Source organism: Rhinolophus sinicus, linkage group LG06 (genome assembly GCF_036562045.2).
Source record: "Rhinolophus sinicus isolate RSC01 linkage group LG06, ASM3656204v1, whole genome shotgun sequence".
NCBI lineage: Eukaryota > Metazoa > Chordata > Mammalia > Chiroptera > Rhinolophidae > Rhinolophus > Rhinolophus sinicus.
In genome coordinates this window covers 103,371,403-103,389,313 of record NC_133756.1, presented here as the reverse complement: position 1 = coordinate 103,389,313, position 17,911 = coordinate 103,371,403, and the positions used below count along the sequence as shown (strand labels likewise).

Below are 17,911 nucleotides of genomic sequence, written 5' to 3'. Positions count from 1 at the left end.
TTTTTTCCCACACCAGGAAACTCTGTGACACCAGCTGGGTGTCCTAACATTCAACTCACTTTTGATAATACCTGGAGATAGCATCAGATCCCACAGGTTAAGCGCTTACTCCCACCAGACTGCACTCCCCTTGTTACCTGTGCTTCTAACTACTGGCTATAAACAGAGGTTCCCAAGAACCCCTTCTCAGGTTCGATTAATTTGCTAGAACGGCTCACAGAACTCAGGAAACCAGTTTACTTACTAGATTACCAGTTTATTATAAACATGCATAACTCAGGAACAGCCAGATGGAAGAGATGCGGGGGGGAGGGGGGGTGCAAGGTATGTGGGAAGGGATGCAGGGCTTCCATGCCCTCTCTGGGTGCACCACTCTCCCAGCACCCTCCATGTGTTCATCAACCCAGAAGCTCTCTGAACCCGGCCTTTTGGGTGAGAGTAGGGATGCGGGTGCTGAAAATTCCAACCCTCAAATCCTGGTTGGAGTTCCCCTGACAACCAGCCCCCCATCTTGAGGAACTTTCCCAAAGTCACCTCATTAACACTAACTCGGGTGTGGTTTGAAAAGGGCTTGTGATGAATAATACTAGAAGACACCTTTATCGCTTAGGAAATTCCAAGGTTTTAGGAGCTCTGTGACAGAAATGAATGAAGATCAAAATATAGATTTCTTATTATAAAAATCACAATATCGCAGTGTTATATCTAGGACAGTGTGGCCCATATTAAAAACGTGGTATAACCCCAACTGATGGGTGGTGACCAGAGACAGATTACATTTAACTCCAGTTGCAAAATGAAACCACTCAGAATTGACTTTGTTTCCTTTTGGGAACTTCCACATCTGGGCCAAGGTGATGAAAGCCAGGAAGAGAAAAAGAGGAAGCTGAGTTTTTAGAGCAGCTGTGCATTCAGTCTGTATAAATTACTTTGCATAATTGCATTTCCTGAACCCCTTTGCAGGTTTGGAACATTCACTCTTCATTCTTTCATTTATCCATCCACTAACCATTTATTGAGAGCCTATTATGCCCTGGGCACTGGGGAGACAGAGACGAATAAGGTGCATCCTGCATCACAGCCGGGTGGAAGGATCCTGCATGTGAACAACAAGATGGGGACAATTGAAGACACGTTCAGGGAATGGAGGGGGCACCTAGTTCAAACCAGTGGGTTACCTCCCAGTATTTTGCACGGAGGGTAAGAGGGTACAGTGTGCGTGTGACAGCACTGGGTAGGGCAAGAAAACATCCAATACAAAGGAATCCATCCGACTCTACTGCTATATTCCTGAACCCGTGTTCTTGGTTGCTTTAGGGCTGTACTGTTGGTTTACTAGGGGTCAGGTGGCGTGGTGCTTGTCTCCATGACATAAAGTAATCCCCTTTCAGCATCCTGCCCTGGAGGAAGAGGCCAAATCAGGGACCTTACATAAAGAGTCCCGTGTTTCTCGATTGTGTTTTATATACTTCAGCCATCTGTGGATAAGGCTGCTGTTCAGACAGTGATACTCAGACACAGGAAGAGCTAGCTGAGTTTGTCTCCAATCTGAAGGATGCTGGGTTTCCTAGACTGCTGCTGCTTAGGTAGGTTGGGAAACTCAAAGCCTCTTATTCAAGGAAACCCATCTGTCTCCTTTTAAATAACTTAATACATTTCATAAAATTTTAAATTTAAAATAATAAATAATTTCTTAATAATTTAATGGGTATACTCATTGCTACGGGCATGTCATTGCTTCTAGCTTAGCAGACAGGCCTAGGAAATATAACAACCCATGTGTACACACATATCTGTATTTCTGTTTCCATCCATCTGTAGCTACGAGGTCGGACAATTAAGTTCGTGAACTCATCCTAGAAAAAGTGCTACATACCTCATTGCTGAATAGCACTGCGTTCACCTTCAAACTACTCCCCTTGGGAAGCTATGCACTGATGCCAGCACCTAGTCCACCCTTTCAAAGCAATTTTGGAACTCTTTTTGGAATGGCCATTAGAGCTGTCATCGTATTACCCTTGATGTCCTGAATGTCATCAAAATGTCTTTCTTTCAATATTTCCTTTATCTTCAGGTAAAGAAAGAAGTCATTGGGGGCCAGATCAGGTGAGTAGGCAGGGTGTTCCAATACAGTTATTTGTTTACTGGCTAAAAACTCCCACACAGACAGTGCCGTATGAGCTGGAGCATTGTCGTGATGCAAGAGCCATGAATTGTTGGTGAAAAGTTAAGGTCATTAATTTTTTCACGCAGCCTTTTCAGCACTTCCAAATAGTAAACTTGGTTACCTGTTTGTCCAGTTGGTACAAATTCATAATGAATAATCCCTCTGATATCAAAAAGTTAGCAACATTGTTGCAACAAGTTCGCGAACTTAATTGTCAGAACTCAGACCTCCTATATTAAGCCAAACATGAGTTTATACTGATGTTCTTGACTCTAATCCAGTAGTACATGGATCATTCTAGTCTCCCCTCTTTGCTTATCTGTAAGATTTTCCTTCAACGGTGAGAAACCTGGCTGCCCCATCCACCGTTCCACCCCATTATACATGCTTAGCCGGTTCATAATTGTTCGTACCCCTGTGAGAAATATGTTTAGATCACAGTGTTTACATACAATTTCCTTTGTCTTTAGCCTTATAGTTTCTAGTCAAAACAACTTCTCCCAGTTTTTCCAGAGTTACTTAGGTTAGTTTTATTTCCTTCTACCCACTCCCGAGATTGCATCTCCCTCTTTTAAAATTATTTTCTACCCATTTGACTTGGGAGAAATACGGGACATTGGTTTGTCAATGAGCCTTTGAACCATGAAGTTTCTCTCAAGTCAGTGTCAGACCTTCAAGAGCATTTCACCAGACATGGTGGACAGATGAGTCTTCCAGATGGTTTTCGTCAAATGGTAAAATCAATTTTTCACATATATTTATAATTTTCCAAGTTATCTTTGCTTGTTCTGGAAAATGTGAAATTGTTATACTATAGCAAAGTGTAAAGAGTAAAATGGAAAGATTTTCTAAACTCACTACGGAGAGCTGTTTTCTTCATATTTCCAATAATATGTTTATCATATTATATAAACATTGTTTTATCCTGCAGTAAAATCAGTTTTTAACATCCAGAATATGAGTTTGGAAAAAAATTTCACTCAACTCTGGTCTGGAAGACATATAGTTTCCCTTGAGGGAGTAAGGAATTAAAAAAGACGAGCTATGCTTGCAGACACAGAGATCACAGTGAAAATTATCACCACCCCCGTTTCTGCCTTGCACCTGGGTTTGTGCACCGAGGTTTTCCTCTCTGCTTTAACACTTTCTCCCCAAACTGAGAGCCTTTCCATCCCACCTTTCTCCAGGCACTTTGGCTTGGCACATTGTAGGCACTCAGGAAATAATTGTCCTGTAGTTGAAAAGTAGAACTAAGCTAGCCTCGAAAACCAACTCTTACTCCTTAATTTCAGAGAGCTATTTTCTATTCGACAGTAAACACTTTAGTGGATTAACCATGAATTATTTTATGGTTGGTCCCACGTTTCAAACGTTGGTGGTGCTCTTCTCGCCTCCAAAGCCCTTGATGGTGCCCATTACCCAGGCCTGCGTGCCCCGCGTGCCTTTACGAGCTGGGGCCTCGCCCAAGCTCGCGCCCAGGGGAGGCTAGGTGCCTCCTCCGCCCACTTTACTGGCCACAAAATGTTTGTAGTTTGGTGTCTTTAACATCGTGTTCCTTTTACTTGCCAAAGGAACAACCACAAGAGGGCCTTTTGCCAGAGGCAGAAAACCTTTCTCTTCCCTGCCTTCAAATCCATCATTTTACACAGAGGGCGTTTTTAATGGAGAATAGCTCATAAAACTTTTTGCTTTGGATTTGTTTTTTCCTCCCAGGGAAACAGTATTTGGGCCATATACAGACATCTTATCTGACTATCCTAAAGATTTTCCCTCCAGTTTTCTCCTTGGAGGACACCCTCACAGGGTTGTCAGGGCTGAGGGAACAATCTCAGGGACAGAGAGGTGCGGGGCTCCGTGCAGCGTACTTAGCACATCTCCTGTCTGGATTGTGTGTGTCTGGCTTTGCATCAGTGGGAGAGATAATGGGAAGCTGAAGAAACAGCCTGGGTTAGCAGGGCCCTCGGGGCGGGGGAGTTGTGACATCAGCAGGGCCACCCTATTCAGTTGAGTAGGCTGTTTCTGCACAAAGCAGTATATCTAGATGAGTGGGGGGCCCGCTCCCCTGCTCTCTGGCATGGAGCTGTGTATGAGTTTTCTAAGGCTGCTATAACAAACCACCACCAACTGCATGGCCTAAAACAACAGAAATTCATTCTCTCACAGTTCTGGAGGCTAAAAGTTTGAAATCAAGAAGTTGGCTGGATCATCAATTTGTGAGGGGTGTAAATGTCTAACCATTACATTGTTTTGTACACCTGAAACTAATTTAAAAAGCGAAGGAGGAGAAAGAGGAGGAGGAGGAGGAGGAGGAGGAGGAGGAAGGGGAGGAGGAGGAGGAGGAGGAGGAAGAGGAGGAGGAAGGGGAGGAGGAGGAGGAGGAGGAAGGGGAGGAGGAGGAGGAGGAGGAGGAAGGGGAGGAGGAGGAGGAGGAGGAGGAGGAGGAGGAGGAGGAGGAGGAGGAGGAGGAGGAGGAGGAGGAGGAGGAGGAGGAGGAGGAGGAGGAAGGGGAGGAGGAGGAGGAGGAGAAGGTGGCTGGGTTCTGGAGGCTCAGAGGGAGACTCTGTTCCATGGCTCTCTCGTAGCTTCTGGCAGTTGCCACAGTCTTTGGCATTCCTTGGTTTGTACCCCAGAATGTCAATCTCTGCCTTCATCTTCACGTGGCCTTCTTCTTTGTGCATGAGTGTCTTCTCTCCTTGTGAGGACACTGGTCATATTGGATTTAGAGTCCCTCTAACCCAGTATGACGTCATCTTAATTAACTACATTTCCAAAAGCCCTATTTCCAAATAAGGTCACATTCTGAAGTTCCTGTTAACTATGAATTTTGGGCGCGGGGATATTATGTAACCCCGTATAGGCTACATCAACCTGGAGGAGAAGGCACCTTTTTAAATTTTGCCCTTGGCTCTGTCTGCTTGCCAAGCTGTATCCTCTGCTTTCTTTCCTGATTTGTACAAAGGAGCCATATGAGCTCGCAAGGGCCCTGGGTATCATCTATGGAAGGAATCAGCTATGCAGGATCCATTAGTTTGCAAGCTTCCTGAAGCAGAGACCCTATCTGCTGCCTCTTTGGGAATTGCCATAGCTTGTATGGTAGATTGAGTTCTCAAAAGTATATTTGTTGCAATGATGGTAAAGAAGCCTGAAAGCAGAGAAAACTTCTGATTCCAGCTATTACAGCAAAACTGAGTAGTCCTTAGCTTGTTTCATCCCATATTTTTCTGCTTTTCCAGTGATTTAAAAAAGTCTCTTGGATTCCCATGGGGTAAGTGAGGTAGATTCTACCTCAGCACTGTGTCATGCAGTATTTCTCCAAGTGTGCTCCATGTAATATTAACTCCATAAAAATTGTTCCAAAAGAAAAGGGGTTTGTGGTGAAATAAGACTAGGGAATTATGCATTTGCTATTCTCTTCCTGGAGATTAGCATTGAGGTTCTGACAAGTCCCACAGTAGAGAAATCTATTAAACTTTGTTTAATCTAGTGTGTCTCAAATTAATTTGACCACAGAGTCCCTTCCACCCCCTTTTTGTAAATAGCATCTATAACAATCCATGGAACTAGTATCTAAGCAACAAACTCTGAGATCCACCGGACAGTGGTCTAGAATATAAATGTTGGAATCAGGCTCAAATTCAAAACTTATATTCATTGACCTCAGATAAGTAACAAAAATCTTTCTGATCTTGAGTTTCCTCATCTGCAAGATGGTGTGATAATGCCACCAGCTTTATAGGATTAACTGAAACAACATAAAGTGCTTAGCCCCAGACTGGAATACAGTAACTGAATACATTTAAACATCTATTATTGTGATATTATTATTATTTTTTCTATTATCATACATCCCTATGCCTTCTTTTATCACTCTTAAACATCATTTGGGGGAAACAACATTCTTGATTCTACCAAAGAAGATGAAATTTTCAAAACTGTTGTCCTTTTATAAAAATCTACACTGCTAAGAAAGTTTGGGGCTTTTTTCTCAGCTTCTCAGGACTCTGGAGATTGACATTCACCAAATCCAGTCCTTCTGAACCTGGGGAACTCTCCTTTGTCTGTCAATCAGTTGTGATTTCTTAGGCTGGTCATAAACCAGTTATATTCACCTGAAAGAAAATTAAGCCCAAAGTGGCAAATTAAGTTCTACATTTCAAAAGGCATTTCCTTGTTACTGGCTTACCTCTGGGAATGTGGGGTGAGGGCAGGAGAGAGATGGTATGGAACAGGTCAGGGGGGAAGTGACTTGAAAATTCCCAGGTTCTAGAAGCACTGACCTGTCCTTTTCGGATGCAGGTACCACAGTAGATGTCACAGAGTCCACTGATGACTTGACTAAGGCAAAGCATTGCTTCCACCATGCCGATCCCCAGGAGGATGGAGAACAAGACCACGTTCCAGAGGACAATATGCTCGGGCTCTTGGCAGGTGGTCCAGGTGGGCTGGTTGAATAAGTAGTTGTCCCTGCCAGGACAGAGGAGAAAATAAGTCTGGCTTTGAGAGATAGCAAAAGGAGGGGGCTGCTACTTACAACCATGTGAGAAGCACTAGCCTAATACAGGAGATTACAAAGCTTTACGATCTTCATTGCTCTTATCTTCATAAAGACAGCAGATTTATTACTGCTCATTGGTGAGAGGGTCTTTCCCTCTGATAGCACAACATCTCAGCAAGGCATTGCGGATGCAAATAGAGCCACACAAGAGAGCATATGAAGAAGCAGGAAATATCTGGCTGCAAGATTTTAACTGCTATCAGGCTCTCAGGGGCAGTAGGAGTGGCTGAGAGCTTGGGCTCCAAAATCCCACAGACCCAAGTCCTAATTCCAGCTCCCTCACTAAGAAGTTCTACATAAACTTCCTAAGTGTTTCTCTACATCAGATTCCGTATATGTAAAACAGGGTTAAAAATAGCCTCCATACCACAGAGTGGTTGGGAGGGTTAGCTATTACCACAGTGCCTGCCATGCTGTAGGCAATATATTTTAGTTCTATCATAATTATTATCAGAGAAAATGGAAGTCTAGAGGTCTAGAGGAGCTAGAGAAGGCTTCACAGGGAAAGGTGGAGTCACCTGGCCTTGAAGGAGGCAGCAGCAAAGAGGAGAGCAGTGAATTGTAAAATGAAAGAGCACATAAGCAAAAACTGTAAGGGAAATTTGGAATCCAAGTATACTAGTTGGACAAAGACAGAATGGGTTTTCTGGCCATATTTCATTGGGCTATATATTATTGGATATCTCTGTCATATTTCTACCTTCACCCATATCCATATCCATATCTATGGAGTCCCCAACAGGATTGGAAGTTCTTAATGTAAAGATTTCTTGGCCTTATCAGCATCTTTACATTTTACAAAAACCCCTTTGGCTATACTATGGCAAAAGGGTTGAAAGGCAAAATGGAACTGGAATACTATTGCTTCTTAAACCTGGACATGAGCTCCCTAGGTATAACCTGAAACTGACCTCATACATGGAGGACAGGGAGAGTCCAGACAAAAAGGCAGGCCACTCCAGATGGGTAGGTGGCAGGTTTAATAAGCAAGAGAACTTACTTAAGAGGCTTGTATTGAGGCCGCAAGATGAGTAATTTTCTGTACCTGCCTGTAAGACTCTTAAAAGTTTTTATAGAGAGGCTCTAACTGGATGCAGTCACGCATACTGTCCAGAGAGTCTCAACACCACATTTCTATCTCAAGGCTGACCCTTGGAGCAGCTTCTGGGAGTGGAGAAGACAAGTAGACACATATCCCAAGGATGGGGAGCAGGTGGGGAGCCTCCAATTGCCTGGGTCTAGCTAGCAAGTCAACTGGTGGCCATGTCTTCTTGACGAAACTCCCCCCACAGAGTCTTGTCGGCGGACTGTTGTAGGAGTGGAGGTACAGGGTGTTGGAGACTCGGAACGGGGTGATGACAGACTAGGTGAAGAGCAGTGTATATTCAAGATACATTGTCAAGGAAATTTACAGGATTTGGTGGTAGATTGAACACGGGAAGTGAGATGGGAGAAGAATCAAAGATAACTCAGGTTTTAGGTACCATCAAATGGGATGGGGATGGCAGGAGATTCGCCTGGGGACATCAAGGGTTTTGGACATATTAATATTGAAATGCTGTGAGGTGTTCAATAATAGGAAGTTTCAAGGAGGTGATTACGTATTTGGGTCAAGAACTCAGAAGAAAGATCTAGGCTAGAGGTAGACATTTTGGGATTAGTTACATAGATAGATGGATGGTTCTGAAAGCCATGGGGCTGGATGAGATCTTCCAGGGAGAGAACATGAAAAGAGGAACAGGGTATTTCTCAGTCTGAGTTTCTGTCTATTCCTTTAGGAAAATAAACATGCATCATAGAGCCCAGCCATTTTAGGATATTTATACAGGCCCAAATTTGGTAATTAAGTCTTCCCAGTTTGAGTGTGAGCAACTTGCAAATAGGCAATCTGTCTTATCCTTCCTTTGTACTCTCATCTCTCATCCCAGCACCAAGCCAGTGCTAAGCAGGCCCTCAGTGCATACTCAGTTGAGTTTAAAAATTGGGGCTAATGAAGTCATGGTATTATACTGAACACCTTGGGTGGACTGCTTAATTCATGGGCACTTCTTGGCCTGGGACAATCACCTTCTAGAGATTGTTGATTTGGGAGCAGGTGTGGAGAGAGAAAAAGTCACTAGGTCTGAATGAAAGTACCTGGCCCCATTACTGGATGGTCCATACTGAGAGCACACACTCTCTGTGGTCATCAGCTGTATAATCATTAGATGTTAGACACTGACCCAAGACCATGAATGCTACTCACTCCAGGCTGTCATTCCTGAAAGGGTAGGTGTAGTTTCCACTGCCTGTGTCACAGAAAGGGCCGCGGAGCAAACCTAGTGAAGAAATGACCACACAGTACACAGCCCCCACCGTGCCCTGCATGGCCAGAAGCACAGGGAACAGCATCTGAAATGGAACAGAGTCAGAAATTCAGTGCGGCGATGGGAGGAAGATGGTGGGAAGTCCTCTTTCCAAAGATGCATTCCCTGAGTTTCCCAGCAAATGGAAGAGGGTCCGAATCTGCTATTGTAGTTGCCAGTCTTGGTCAGTGTCCTGGTTTTACTTCCCAACTGTACAAAAAAATGGGTGCTAGGGTGGAGAAGCCTCTGTCCATTCATCTACCCCAGTTGCAATTCTAAAGATGGAAATCATCCACTAAAACATTGTGAATGGGAAATGTGACTTGTTCACCACTGAACTCCAAGTGCCGACACACTACCTAGCAAATAAAGTAAGCGTGCTGCCGGTTCCTCGTCTACACTCATAGTGGACATCAGTCATGGATCTCAGCACTCTTCCCCTCCAACCCTGGACAAGGCCTCACAGTCCTTTTCAAAACAAAGTGACTGATCAATTGAGGTTCGCGTTCTGAATGAAACCTAGTGCCATTCTGGTGGTGGGTATTCAGTAAATGCTTGTTGTAGGGTTGGGTGAGTCAATGAATAAAATCGTTTTTTTAATGTCTGAGTCAGTGACCAACACAGGGCTTGTACTGTATACAAACCCCATAAATATGTGTTGACTGGGTAGGTGACTGAATGAGTGTGACAGCGAGGCAAGTGTCAAGGAAAGGTGACCTTTTGGCATATTAGTGCATTAATGAATTGGGGTAAAGCTGAGGGACCTGTTTGCTTCAAAGCCTAAGCTTTTATTCTTGACACATCCATGTTGTGTCTTTCTTACCACAGGGAGGGGGGGTGGCTGGAGCTGAATGGAATGTCTCAGAGAGCTCCTTGGAGATGGTCCTCAGGTGACGTGGGGCTAAGGTCTCTGTGGAGGGTCTGATTGGAAGCTGCAAGTGTTGGGACAAGGAATTTTTGGAGCAGAAAAATGACATGGCATATGAACTAGAAATGTTAGAGCAGTGGACAACTTGCTGTGATTAGGGACAAGATCAGGAACAAGACATGAATACATAATGAACTTGGAGCCTGTCAGTCTTTTGTACGCCATAGTGCGTTGTAAGAGAATACCTGTGAAAGTGTTTTTGAGACTATAATATTTAACACCTCTTCTTGCTGGAATCCCATTTCTATGGTGTGTTGCCCCTTTGGCTACAGTGGAAATAGGAAAGCCAAGGGATAGGAGGGTCCTAGACATCTCCACAGACAGACAGACAGACAGATAAAAACACAACCAAACCCCAGTAGGCTGGTCTACCAGAGCTTGCAGGCTTTGTGTCCACTGCGAATGGCTCTTCTCACACCCTCTCCAGGTGCATTTTCCTGGGATGTCATGCACCAGCCCCTGTCTCTGTTGGCTAGTGTCTTGCATAACATTACTATGCTTCCAAAGGAGCATTGGTCAATTGTCTATCCTTCAAAAAAGCTGAAGCACACGGCCTAGGAAATAAGCCCTTTAGAGGTGGGGGCGGGTGGGAGTTAAACATTCTATAGAACCCGCAGTACTTACCCCACATCTGTGAGCACAGCAGTCTTCTCCACCGCCTCTCAACAGCATTAGTGCTGGCACCAAAACCTGTGGCAAACGAACAAACACAAATGCTCTTGTAACGAACGGAATGTTAACTTTTTAGAATGCAGTTTTGATTGTGTCTCTAGCTATTGAAAAATGTCTAGTGATTCCTTATTGCCTGTAGGATACAACACAGGTCCTCAGCCTTCATGGCCTGGTCTTGCCCTGCCTCCAGACCCTCACTGCTCCTCCATCATTCAGATCTCCTGACACCCCCGTTTATGGGCTCCCAGGGTAGACCCAGGAATTTCCTGCCTCTGGGTCTTAGAATACGCCATAAAGTAAACTCCTCTTTACCCTCAAAGGGTCAGTTTAGATGTCATCTCCTGTGGTAGGCCGTACAAATGCCCCCTCCCAGCCCCAAAGACATACTCACTTCCTAATCCTGGGACCTGTGAATATCACCTTGTGTGACTAAAGACGTGGTTAAATTGGGATCTGAATAGAAGGAGTGTATCCGGGATGGGCCCTAAATAAAATCACAAGCAGAAGGAGTTTTCAGAGACAGACACACGGAGGAGAAGGCAGAGGCAGAGACTGTGAAGGTGGAGCAGAGATGGGCACAATGCATCCACACGTCAGTACAGCCAGCAGCCAGCAGAAGCTGGAAAAGGCGAGGACTAGATTTTCCCCTAAAGCCCAGAACTTGGGGCTCCGCCAACACATTCACTCAGAGCACTGGCCTTAGGACTGTGAGAGAACAAATTTCTGGTGATTTAAGCCACCAAGCTTGTGGTTATTTTATAACAGCCATGGGAAACCACATCTCCTCTTTGTAGCTTTCAGTGACCCCTGCCAGGTAAAATGAACGGTTTGCTTCCTTCCCCCTCTGTCCTGTTGCACTGAGTACACTGCATTCTCCGGCTTCCCCCTGGGCTCTGAGCTCTGGGGTTCAGCAGCTCTTAGCCCAGTACTCAACACAGAATCAGAACCAATGAATCGTGGTGCAATTTGCGATGATGTGTCCCCATGTTTCTCCCGGCAGTGTGGGGTAGGAGAAAGGGCACTGGCATGATGGGACCATGGGTCAGGAACAAGAAATGAATACATAATGGATGAACCTAAATTATGAAAAGAACCACCGTGCCCTGAGAAAGGATTGGTAATGTGCTTGCTGATGCGAGCATCTGAGACATGCCGTCCTCACTACGGTGACCAAGACGTACCCTGGTGAAAGTATAATTGGTAAGCGTTTGATGCTAAAAATGAGTGCTACCTAGTCAAACGTATTCTTTCACCTGATAGTCTGAGGGTGTTTATGTGTGCGTTTGTGGGGGGTGGAATGAGGGTGCAAACTCACATGCCTTTAGAGGCTGGGCAGGTAATTTTAAGTAAGAAAGTGTGTCCTGATATAATCAATAGGGAGAGGTGGGGATGGTGAAGGGAACTGGAGGGCGCATGCCTCTGCCAAGAGCATCCAAGTCACTGTAAAGCAAAACATACAGGCACTGCACCAAACAAACTTGGGCCAACTCCCAGCTGAGAAATGAGCAACTGTCCTGCACTAATAAGCAGTGAAGGTGAGAGGCAGGAGACAGGCACTGGGCTGGAGGAGAGGAAGAAGCTGGTAATCTGAGCCAGGAGAGAGGACACTGCATTTCACTGGCTGCCCGGTATGTGGGGGTGCTCTGTATATATTATCTCATTTCACATCACCTCCGTGTGAGATGGTGGAATTCTCCATTCACTGGAGCTCAGGGAGTTCGCACGACAGGTCAGGAGCAGACTCATGATTTGAGCAGGATGTGTTAGACTCCGAGGTGTGCGCTGCCCCTTAGGGAGGCTCTGAGCTGAGACCCAGACAACCTTGGCCCAGGTATTGCTGATTTAGATGTTGTCTTGTGCAGGAAGGCCCAGCCTCTGCCTTGGAGGGGAGGGGCGTGTGGTCAATGGATGCAACTTGAGACAACACTGCGTCCACTACTGTATGGGGAGAAGCAGCCAGAGGGAGGCGATCCCCTGTTTCTGAGGGTTCTTTATGCCCCATGCGTTCATCCACCCATTGAGTACCTACTCAGGGCCTGGCACTGGGGTCTCACATTATCAAATGATCTTTTCATAAGAGAGTCCTGGATAGCTGGGAGAGGAGGCGCCAAATAAAAACAAAGGCAGAAAGGAAGGAAAAGTGTCTACCTCAGCAGGCAACAAACTACAACCTGTGGGCTGAATCCAGTGAGTTGCCTATTTTATAAACAAAGTTTTACGGCCACATAGCTATGCCCATTTGTTTATTGTTTATTATATTGTTTATGGCTGCTTTTGTCCTATGACGACAGAGCTCAGTAGTTGAAAGAAGAGACCACTTGGCCTGCAAAGCTGGAAATATTTACCATCTGGCCTTTTACAGAAAAAGATTGCCAACCCTGTAATTTTACCTAGCCAAGTCTTGATGGGAACGACACAATTTATTTTTTGAGATGATCACCTTGAAACCTGACAAACCTGACAAGCACTCAGTTATTGTGCTCTTTATAAAGTGTATCTTTCAGTTGACAGCCACATATTCAGGTCTACTCTCAGCCAGCACCCTGGTCAGTAGGCACTTAGAAGGCAACTATGAACGATACTTGGGCTCAGTTCCTGAGGAACTCACCGCCAGCTTCATGGAGGAGGCAGGGACATAAAAGGATGCTTGCAGTAAGAGGTGCCAAGCACAATGTGGAAAGCGTGTATGTATTCTGTGTTGTGGGGTATAGAGGAAGAGCAGCCAGCCGTGCTCTGGGGGCCTAGGGAAGGTGGCCCCAAGATGAGATTGCTGTTCTGTGACTTGCAAGGTAAAATGAACGGTTTGCTTCCTTCCCCCCAATCTGTCCTGTTGCACTGAGTACACTGCATTCTCCGGCTTCCCCCCTGGGTACCCTTCACCTGCAGAAGGTAAGCTAGCTAAACCTCATGCTTACCAAGAGTCCAGCTCCAAGAAAGCCGTGGAAAAACCAGACGAAGTCCGTGATGTAGGCAGGCTCCAGTACCTGCCCGTTGGGAAAGTAGAGTAGGAGGTTGGCGACGATGGCTGCAGTGGCCAAAGCCAAGAGCAGCATGCCTGTGTACCTGGAGCCTGTCTCAGAGCACATGGTGAGTTCTCTCTGAAAGACAGAGAAACCAACGAGGACGCTGTCTCTCCAGCCACTGCAGAATCAGGAGAGAGTGCACCAGCCGAGCCCCAAGAACGAGGTGCCAATCCGAGCTTTGCCACTGGTAGGCGATGTGACCTGGGGAGTCACCTCACGTCTCTGAGCCTCAGTTTCCTCTGTAAAGCAGAGAAAATATCAGTCTCCTAGGTGGTGGTATGTGGACGAAAGGAAGTAAAATACATGTGAAAGCGGCTGGCTCATATTGTGTTTCCCCGAAAATAAGACCTAACAGGAAAATAAGCCCTAACCAGAAAATAAGCCCTAGCATGATTTTTCAGGATGACATCCCCTGAACGTAAGCCCTAATGTGTCTTTTGGAGCAAAAATTAATGTAAGACCCAGTCTTATTTTTGGGGAAACACGGTAGATTTTCCATAGGCTTTCTTTAAAGGACTGGGGTTATTCAGGCAATGTTTAGGAAGTTGCTGGTATCCTGTTCTGGTTCTTTCATCCACTCCCAGAGGAATTCCCATAGTGATTACGAACTGATCCGGGTCCCAAACCCTGACTCCACCACTTAGCAGCAGCGTGACCTTGGGCAAGTTATTAAACTCTCTCACCTCAATATCCTCATTTGTAAAATAGGGCTGACAATAGCACTCCCTTGCTGGGGTCGTTGAGAGGATGAAAACAAGATAATATATTCAAAACATCCTCATACGAGGCTGTCAGTGCACGGTAGCTCAAGAGTAAAGAACCAAGGGCATCAGAATCATCTTGGCCTCTCATTTCATTTATGTGGAAAACTCCCTTTGTTAATTTAGTTAATTGAGCCTGGAGATTTCAGGGAAGCCAGGATGGGGGCACATGGAGAGAAGGAAGGGCTTTGCATCTTGTTTTTCCCCCTGCACTCACTGCTCCCGAGCATATATGAGATGGGAGTAAATCAGTAACTCATTCGCTGAGTGAAGAAGGTTGCCAGAGAAGCGTGTGGAACGTGCCTCGGCGACCCGGGGAGGTGTTCCGGTTTCGTGTTAGGTGGCGCTCTCCTAACACCTCTCTGTGTCCATTCTCGACTCAGATTCATGCTGAGATTGTTGACTGGCTCACGAATAGCAGCTCATTCACTACCTGGGTCCCCAGACACAGAGGCCTGGTGCCACGACTGGCCCTTCCCACAGGGGAAATCTGGAGTAATTTGCTGAGCCAGGGACCTCTCTTTGGGGATAAAACCAAGAAATGTCCTGCCTTAGCTTTCTGCTCCCACAGAAGGTTCCAATAGTTATTAAAGAACAATGGCTTACGTGGGATGATAATGCTTGCGGTCTTATTTCTATCAGCTATCCAAATTCAGGGCTGCAGAAAGCTGATGCCTGAATGGGGTGCTGCCTCTGGCTCCTTTGTTTGGATGGAGGAGATTGAAACTGCTGACCTCACTCCCCATTATGATCACTAACAGCAGTGATAACAAAAATTTAACACTTAGGGGGAGATAATACTGGATTATGTGCAACAACAACATATACAACTGGTGCTACTTGCACATTACAAACATGATTTCATTTGGTCCTTACAACAACTCCATGAGGTAATAACTCCACAGCTCTATGAGGAAATAGCCTTAGAGAAGTGAAATAAGATTCCAGGGTTTCCCAGCCATAAATGACAGACCTGATACTCAAATGGAGGTCTGCCCATTTCCACCTCTAGTTATTCCCAGTTAGGGCAGATGGATAGGAACTGGGAGCATTGAGAAGCCAGGGCTGCTGAGACTTCTTCCATGCTGCAAAGAAGTACAAAACAACGGCCCCAATTGCTCCTTACACCTGAGGTCACAGCACTTGCAGCAATGACTACAGCGGTGCTCACTCTTCAGGAAAATTGCACATCTTCTTAAGAGGAAGGGACGGTGGGTGGAGACTGGGGCCACATTTGGAAACGGGGACCAAGCAACACCCAAGCTTGGCACTTAATTAAATTACAAGAAACTGATCATTCTCTTGGGTCATAGCAGAGTATGTTAGAGCTACGAAGGATTCTTAGAAATCCAATTCCATCGTTTCCTAGGAAGCAGAGACCCAGGGAGTTAAAATTATCTGTTCAAGTTTATGCAGCTAGGAAGTTGGAGATAATAACAAAAATAGTCGGTCCTGGTCACAGGCATGATCTCATTTAGTTCCTCAATAGTCCTGTTACAGAGACATCGTTATGATACCTATTGATATACATTTGCTGCTGGACATTCTAAGGCCCCCAGATGCGAAGGAACTTGTTTGAGGCCACACAGTTTGCAATGGGGCAGCTTGTTTTATGGGTCTGTCCAGTTCCCATAGCTTTTTGGCCTCCACCGGTGAGATAATCACAAGCCCTGAGTTCCTTAACCACAGATTTCCTTTCAAATCATCCGCCTCATGCTCCCCATATATTCATATTTATACTTGTGGGACAATTGTACCCTGAATTTGGGTCTGGACAGCTTGGTGGCTGCACTGAGGCTTTGAGGCCAGCTGTGTAGCCCCAGGCTGCGGGGAATTTCTTTCAACACCGATCCTGCCCATCCTTAAGCAGAAACACACAGACACACCCGTCAACCCAGTACCTGATCAGTTGGGGGTTGGGGCACAGGCACACGGGGGAGCGTCTCCTGGGTACGGGACCCTGGCCCCAGCAGGCCAGCCGCGGTGAAGGGCCCCTGCAGGCTGTGTTGTAGTCCCAGAGAGTCTTCTAGCTTAGCTGCTGGAAGTTTCTGGGTGGACTCTGGATCCTTCCACCTTTCAGGAGGCACAAGGTGAACACTTAATAGATGTCGGACAGCAGTAAGTCTCAGGCACCCACCTTACAGGACAGTTAGGCATTTAACCACAGCTGTCAACTCTCTCCCAAAGCCCCCTCGATGAGGAAGTCCCTTGTTTCTTTAAAGGCTGAGGCCCAAAACCTTTCCAGTCCCTTCGGAGGCCCCTCAGCACTATGGAATGCTGGATTCTGACAGACACAGGGGCTCCCCTTTTCCTGTCTGGCCCCACCTCTCTCCTGCTGCCCCCAGGCTGGGCAAAGTGGCTCAAATTCCCCCAGTAAGAGCTGGCACTGGCTCCCCTGCCAGGCGGCCCCAGGGGAGGAGCCCAGCCACCCAGCCTCAAAGGCGCTTACTTACTGCACTCTGCTCCTCTCTCTGGGTCATTCCTGATAACCTCTGAAAAGTTTCCCTGGCAGATGTGTTTCCACCGAGCTGAGATGGAGGAGAGTGTGGGGGACGTGATTGCTCTGGATGTTGGCGGGTAGGACGGGTCCATCAGCCCTGCATGAATACATGTGGGAAAGGCCCAGATCATTGACCAAAGGGTTGGAGCATCACTTTTGTCATCTCACAGCTCCCCTGCCTGGGGTTATTGACCAATCTCACCCCACATTGATGGGCAGTGGGGTCTCCCGGCTATGTTTGGTTTTCCAGCTGGATTTGGTGTCTTAGCCAGCCAAGGAAGGAAAACAGATTGTCAAAAAGGCCGTCTCTCCCTTCTCACCCATTCCTCTGGCCCCCAAGAGATAGATGAAGTGTAACCACTTTGGGCACGGTGCCAAGAATCTGGTTACCTAATCACCCAGTGGGATGAGCCCCAAATGGCTCTGTTCCGCGTCTATCTCAGCTTTCGCAGTCAGTGACCAGTGATGGCTATGGGAGAATAGCTTCTTTGTCTTTGGTCTGGCTGCCACCCCTTCCTGCCCATGAGAACACATTTCCCTTTAGTAATCTACCAAGTTTTATTTTTCCTGCACAGTGACCACCAGTGTGTTACTAAACCTCTGAGAAAGTGGAATCAAGTGATTCTAGAATCAGATACCTGGCTCCCAAGGCTGAACTGTGTCGTAATTTGTAACCTACATTGTCGCAAAGTGCTTTCCTATGCTGTGCCTGGACTGTCCTCTTGGTAACCCCGAGGGGCTGTCAGGACAGATATTTTTTCTTCATTATTCGGATTGGGAAATAGGACCCGAGAAAATCTAACCTGCAAAGCAGTGGAATCCAGAGAGAATTCAAAGTTCTCATTTTTGAGCTCTTCCTAAGCCGTTGAGCTGACCTTCTGATCTTGGGCTGTCCCACTCAAGTCGGTTCTGGGCCCTCAGGCCTCTTTCACACTGCCTATCACCTGCAGAAAATGCCTG

General features: G+C 46.2%; 1 protein-coding gene across 4 annotated transcripts; it reads right to left on the bottom strand.

Moving 5' to 3' along the window:
- Positions 1–269: 269 nt before the first annotated feature.
- On the bottom strand, positions 270–17,017 carry LOC109450318 (transmembrane 4 L6 family member 1). 4 transcript variants are annotated; one of them, XM_074335593.1, is made up of 7 exons: positions 16,905–17,017; positions 16,353–16,524; positions 13,583–13,929; positions 10,620–10,685; positions 8,968–9,113; positions 6,445–6,631; positions 270–1,096 (listed from the first exon to the last, which is right to left on the bottom strand). In XM_074335593.1, the coding sequence occupies exons 3-7, from the start codon at positions 13,751–13,753 to the stop codon at positions 1,076–1,078; spliced, it is 591 nt and encodes a 196-aa protein (XP_074191694.1). In that variant the 5' UTR covers positions 13,754–13,929; positions 16,353–16,524; positions 16,905–17,017; the 3' UTR covers positions 270–1,075. The 4 variants fall into 4 exon arrangements, with proteins under 4 accessions (XP_074191694.1, XP_019593062.2, XP_019593063.2 ...); XM_019737503.2 differs by lacking the exon at positions 16,905–17,017 and having other exon boundaries at positions 16,353–16,811; XM_019737504.2 differs by lacking the exon at positions 16,905–17,017 and having other exon boundaries at positions 13,583–13,765; positions 16,353–16,811.
- Between the last annotated feature and the right edge of the window lie 894 nt (positions 17,018–17,911).

What these genes read in the sequence shown, in the direction of transcription:
- LOC109450318 (XM_074335593.1), bottom strand. Translation starts at nt 13,753, where the DNA reads ATGTGCTCTGAGACAGGCTCCAGGTACACAGGCATGCTGCTCTTGGCT. An exon ending in TTCAGGAATGACAGCCTGGA is followed by an intron (nt 6,632 to 8,967) that starts GTGAGTAGCATT and finishes CTGTCCTGGCAG; the next exon opens with GGACAACTACTTATTCAACC. An exon ending in CCTGCATCCGAAAAGGACAG is followed by an intron (nt 1,097 to 6,444) that starts GTCAGTGCTTCT and finishes GTTCACATGCAG; the next exon opens with GATCCTTCCACCCGGCTGTG.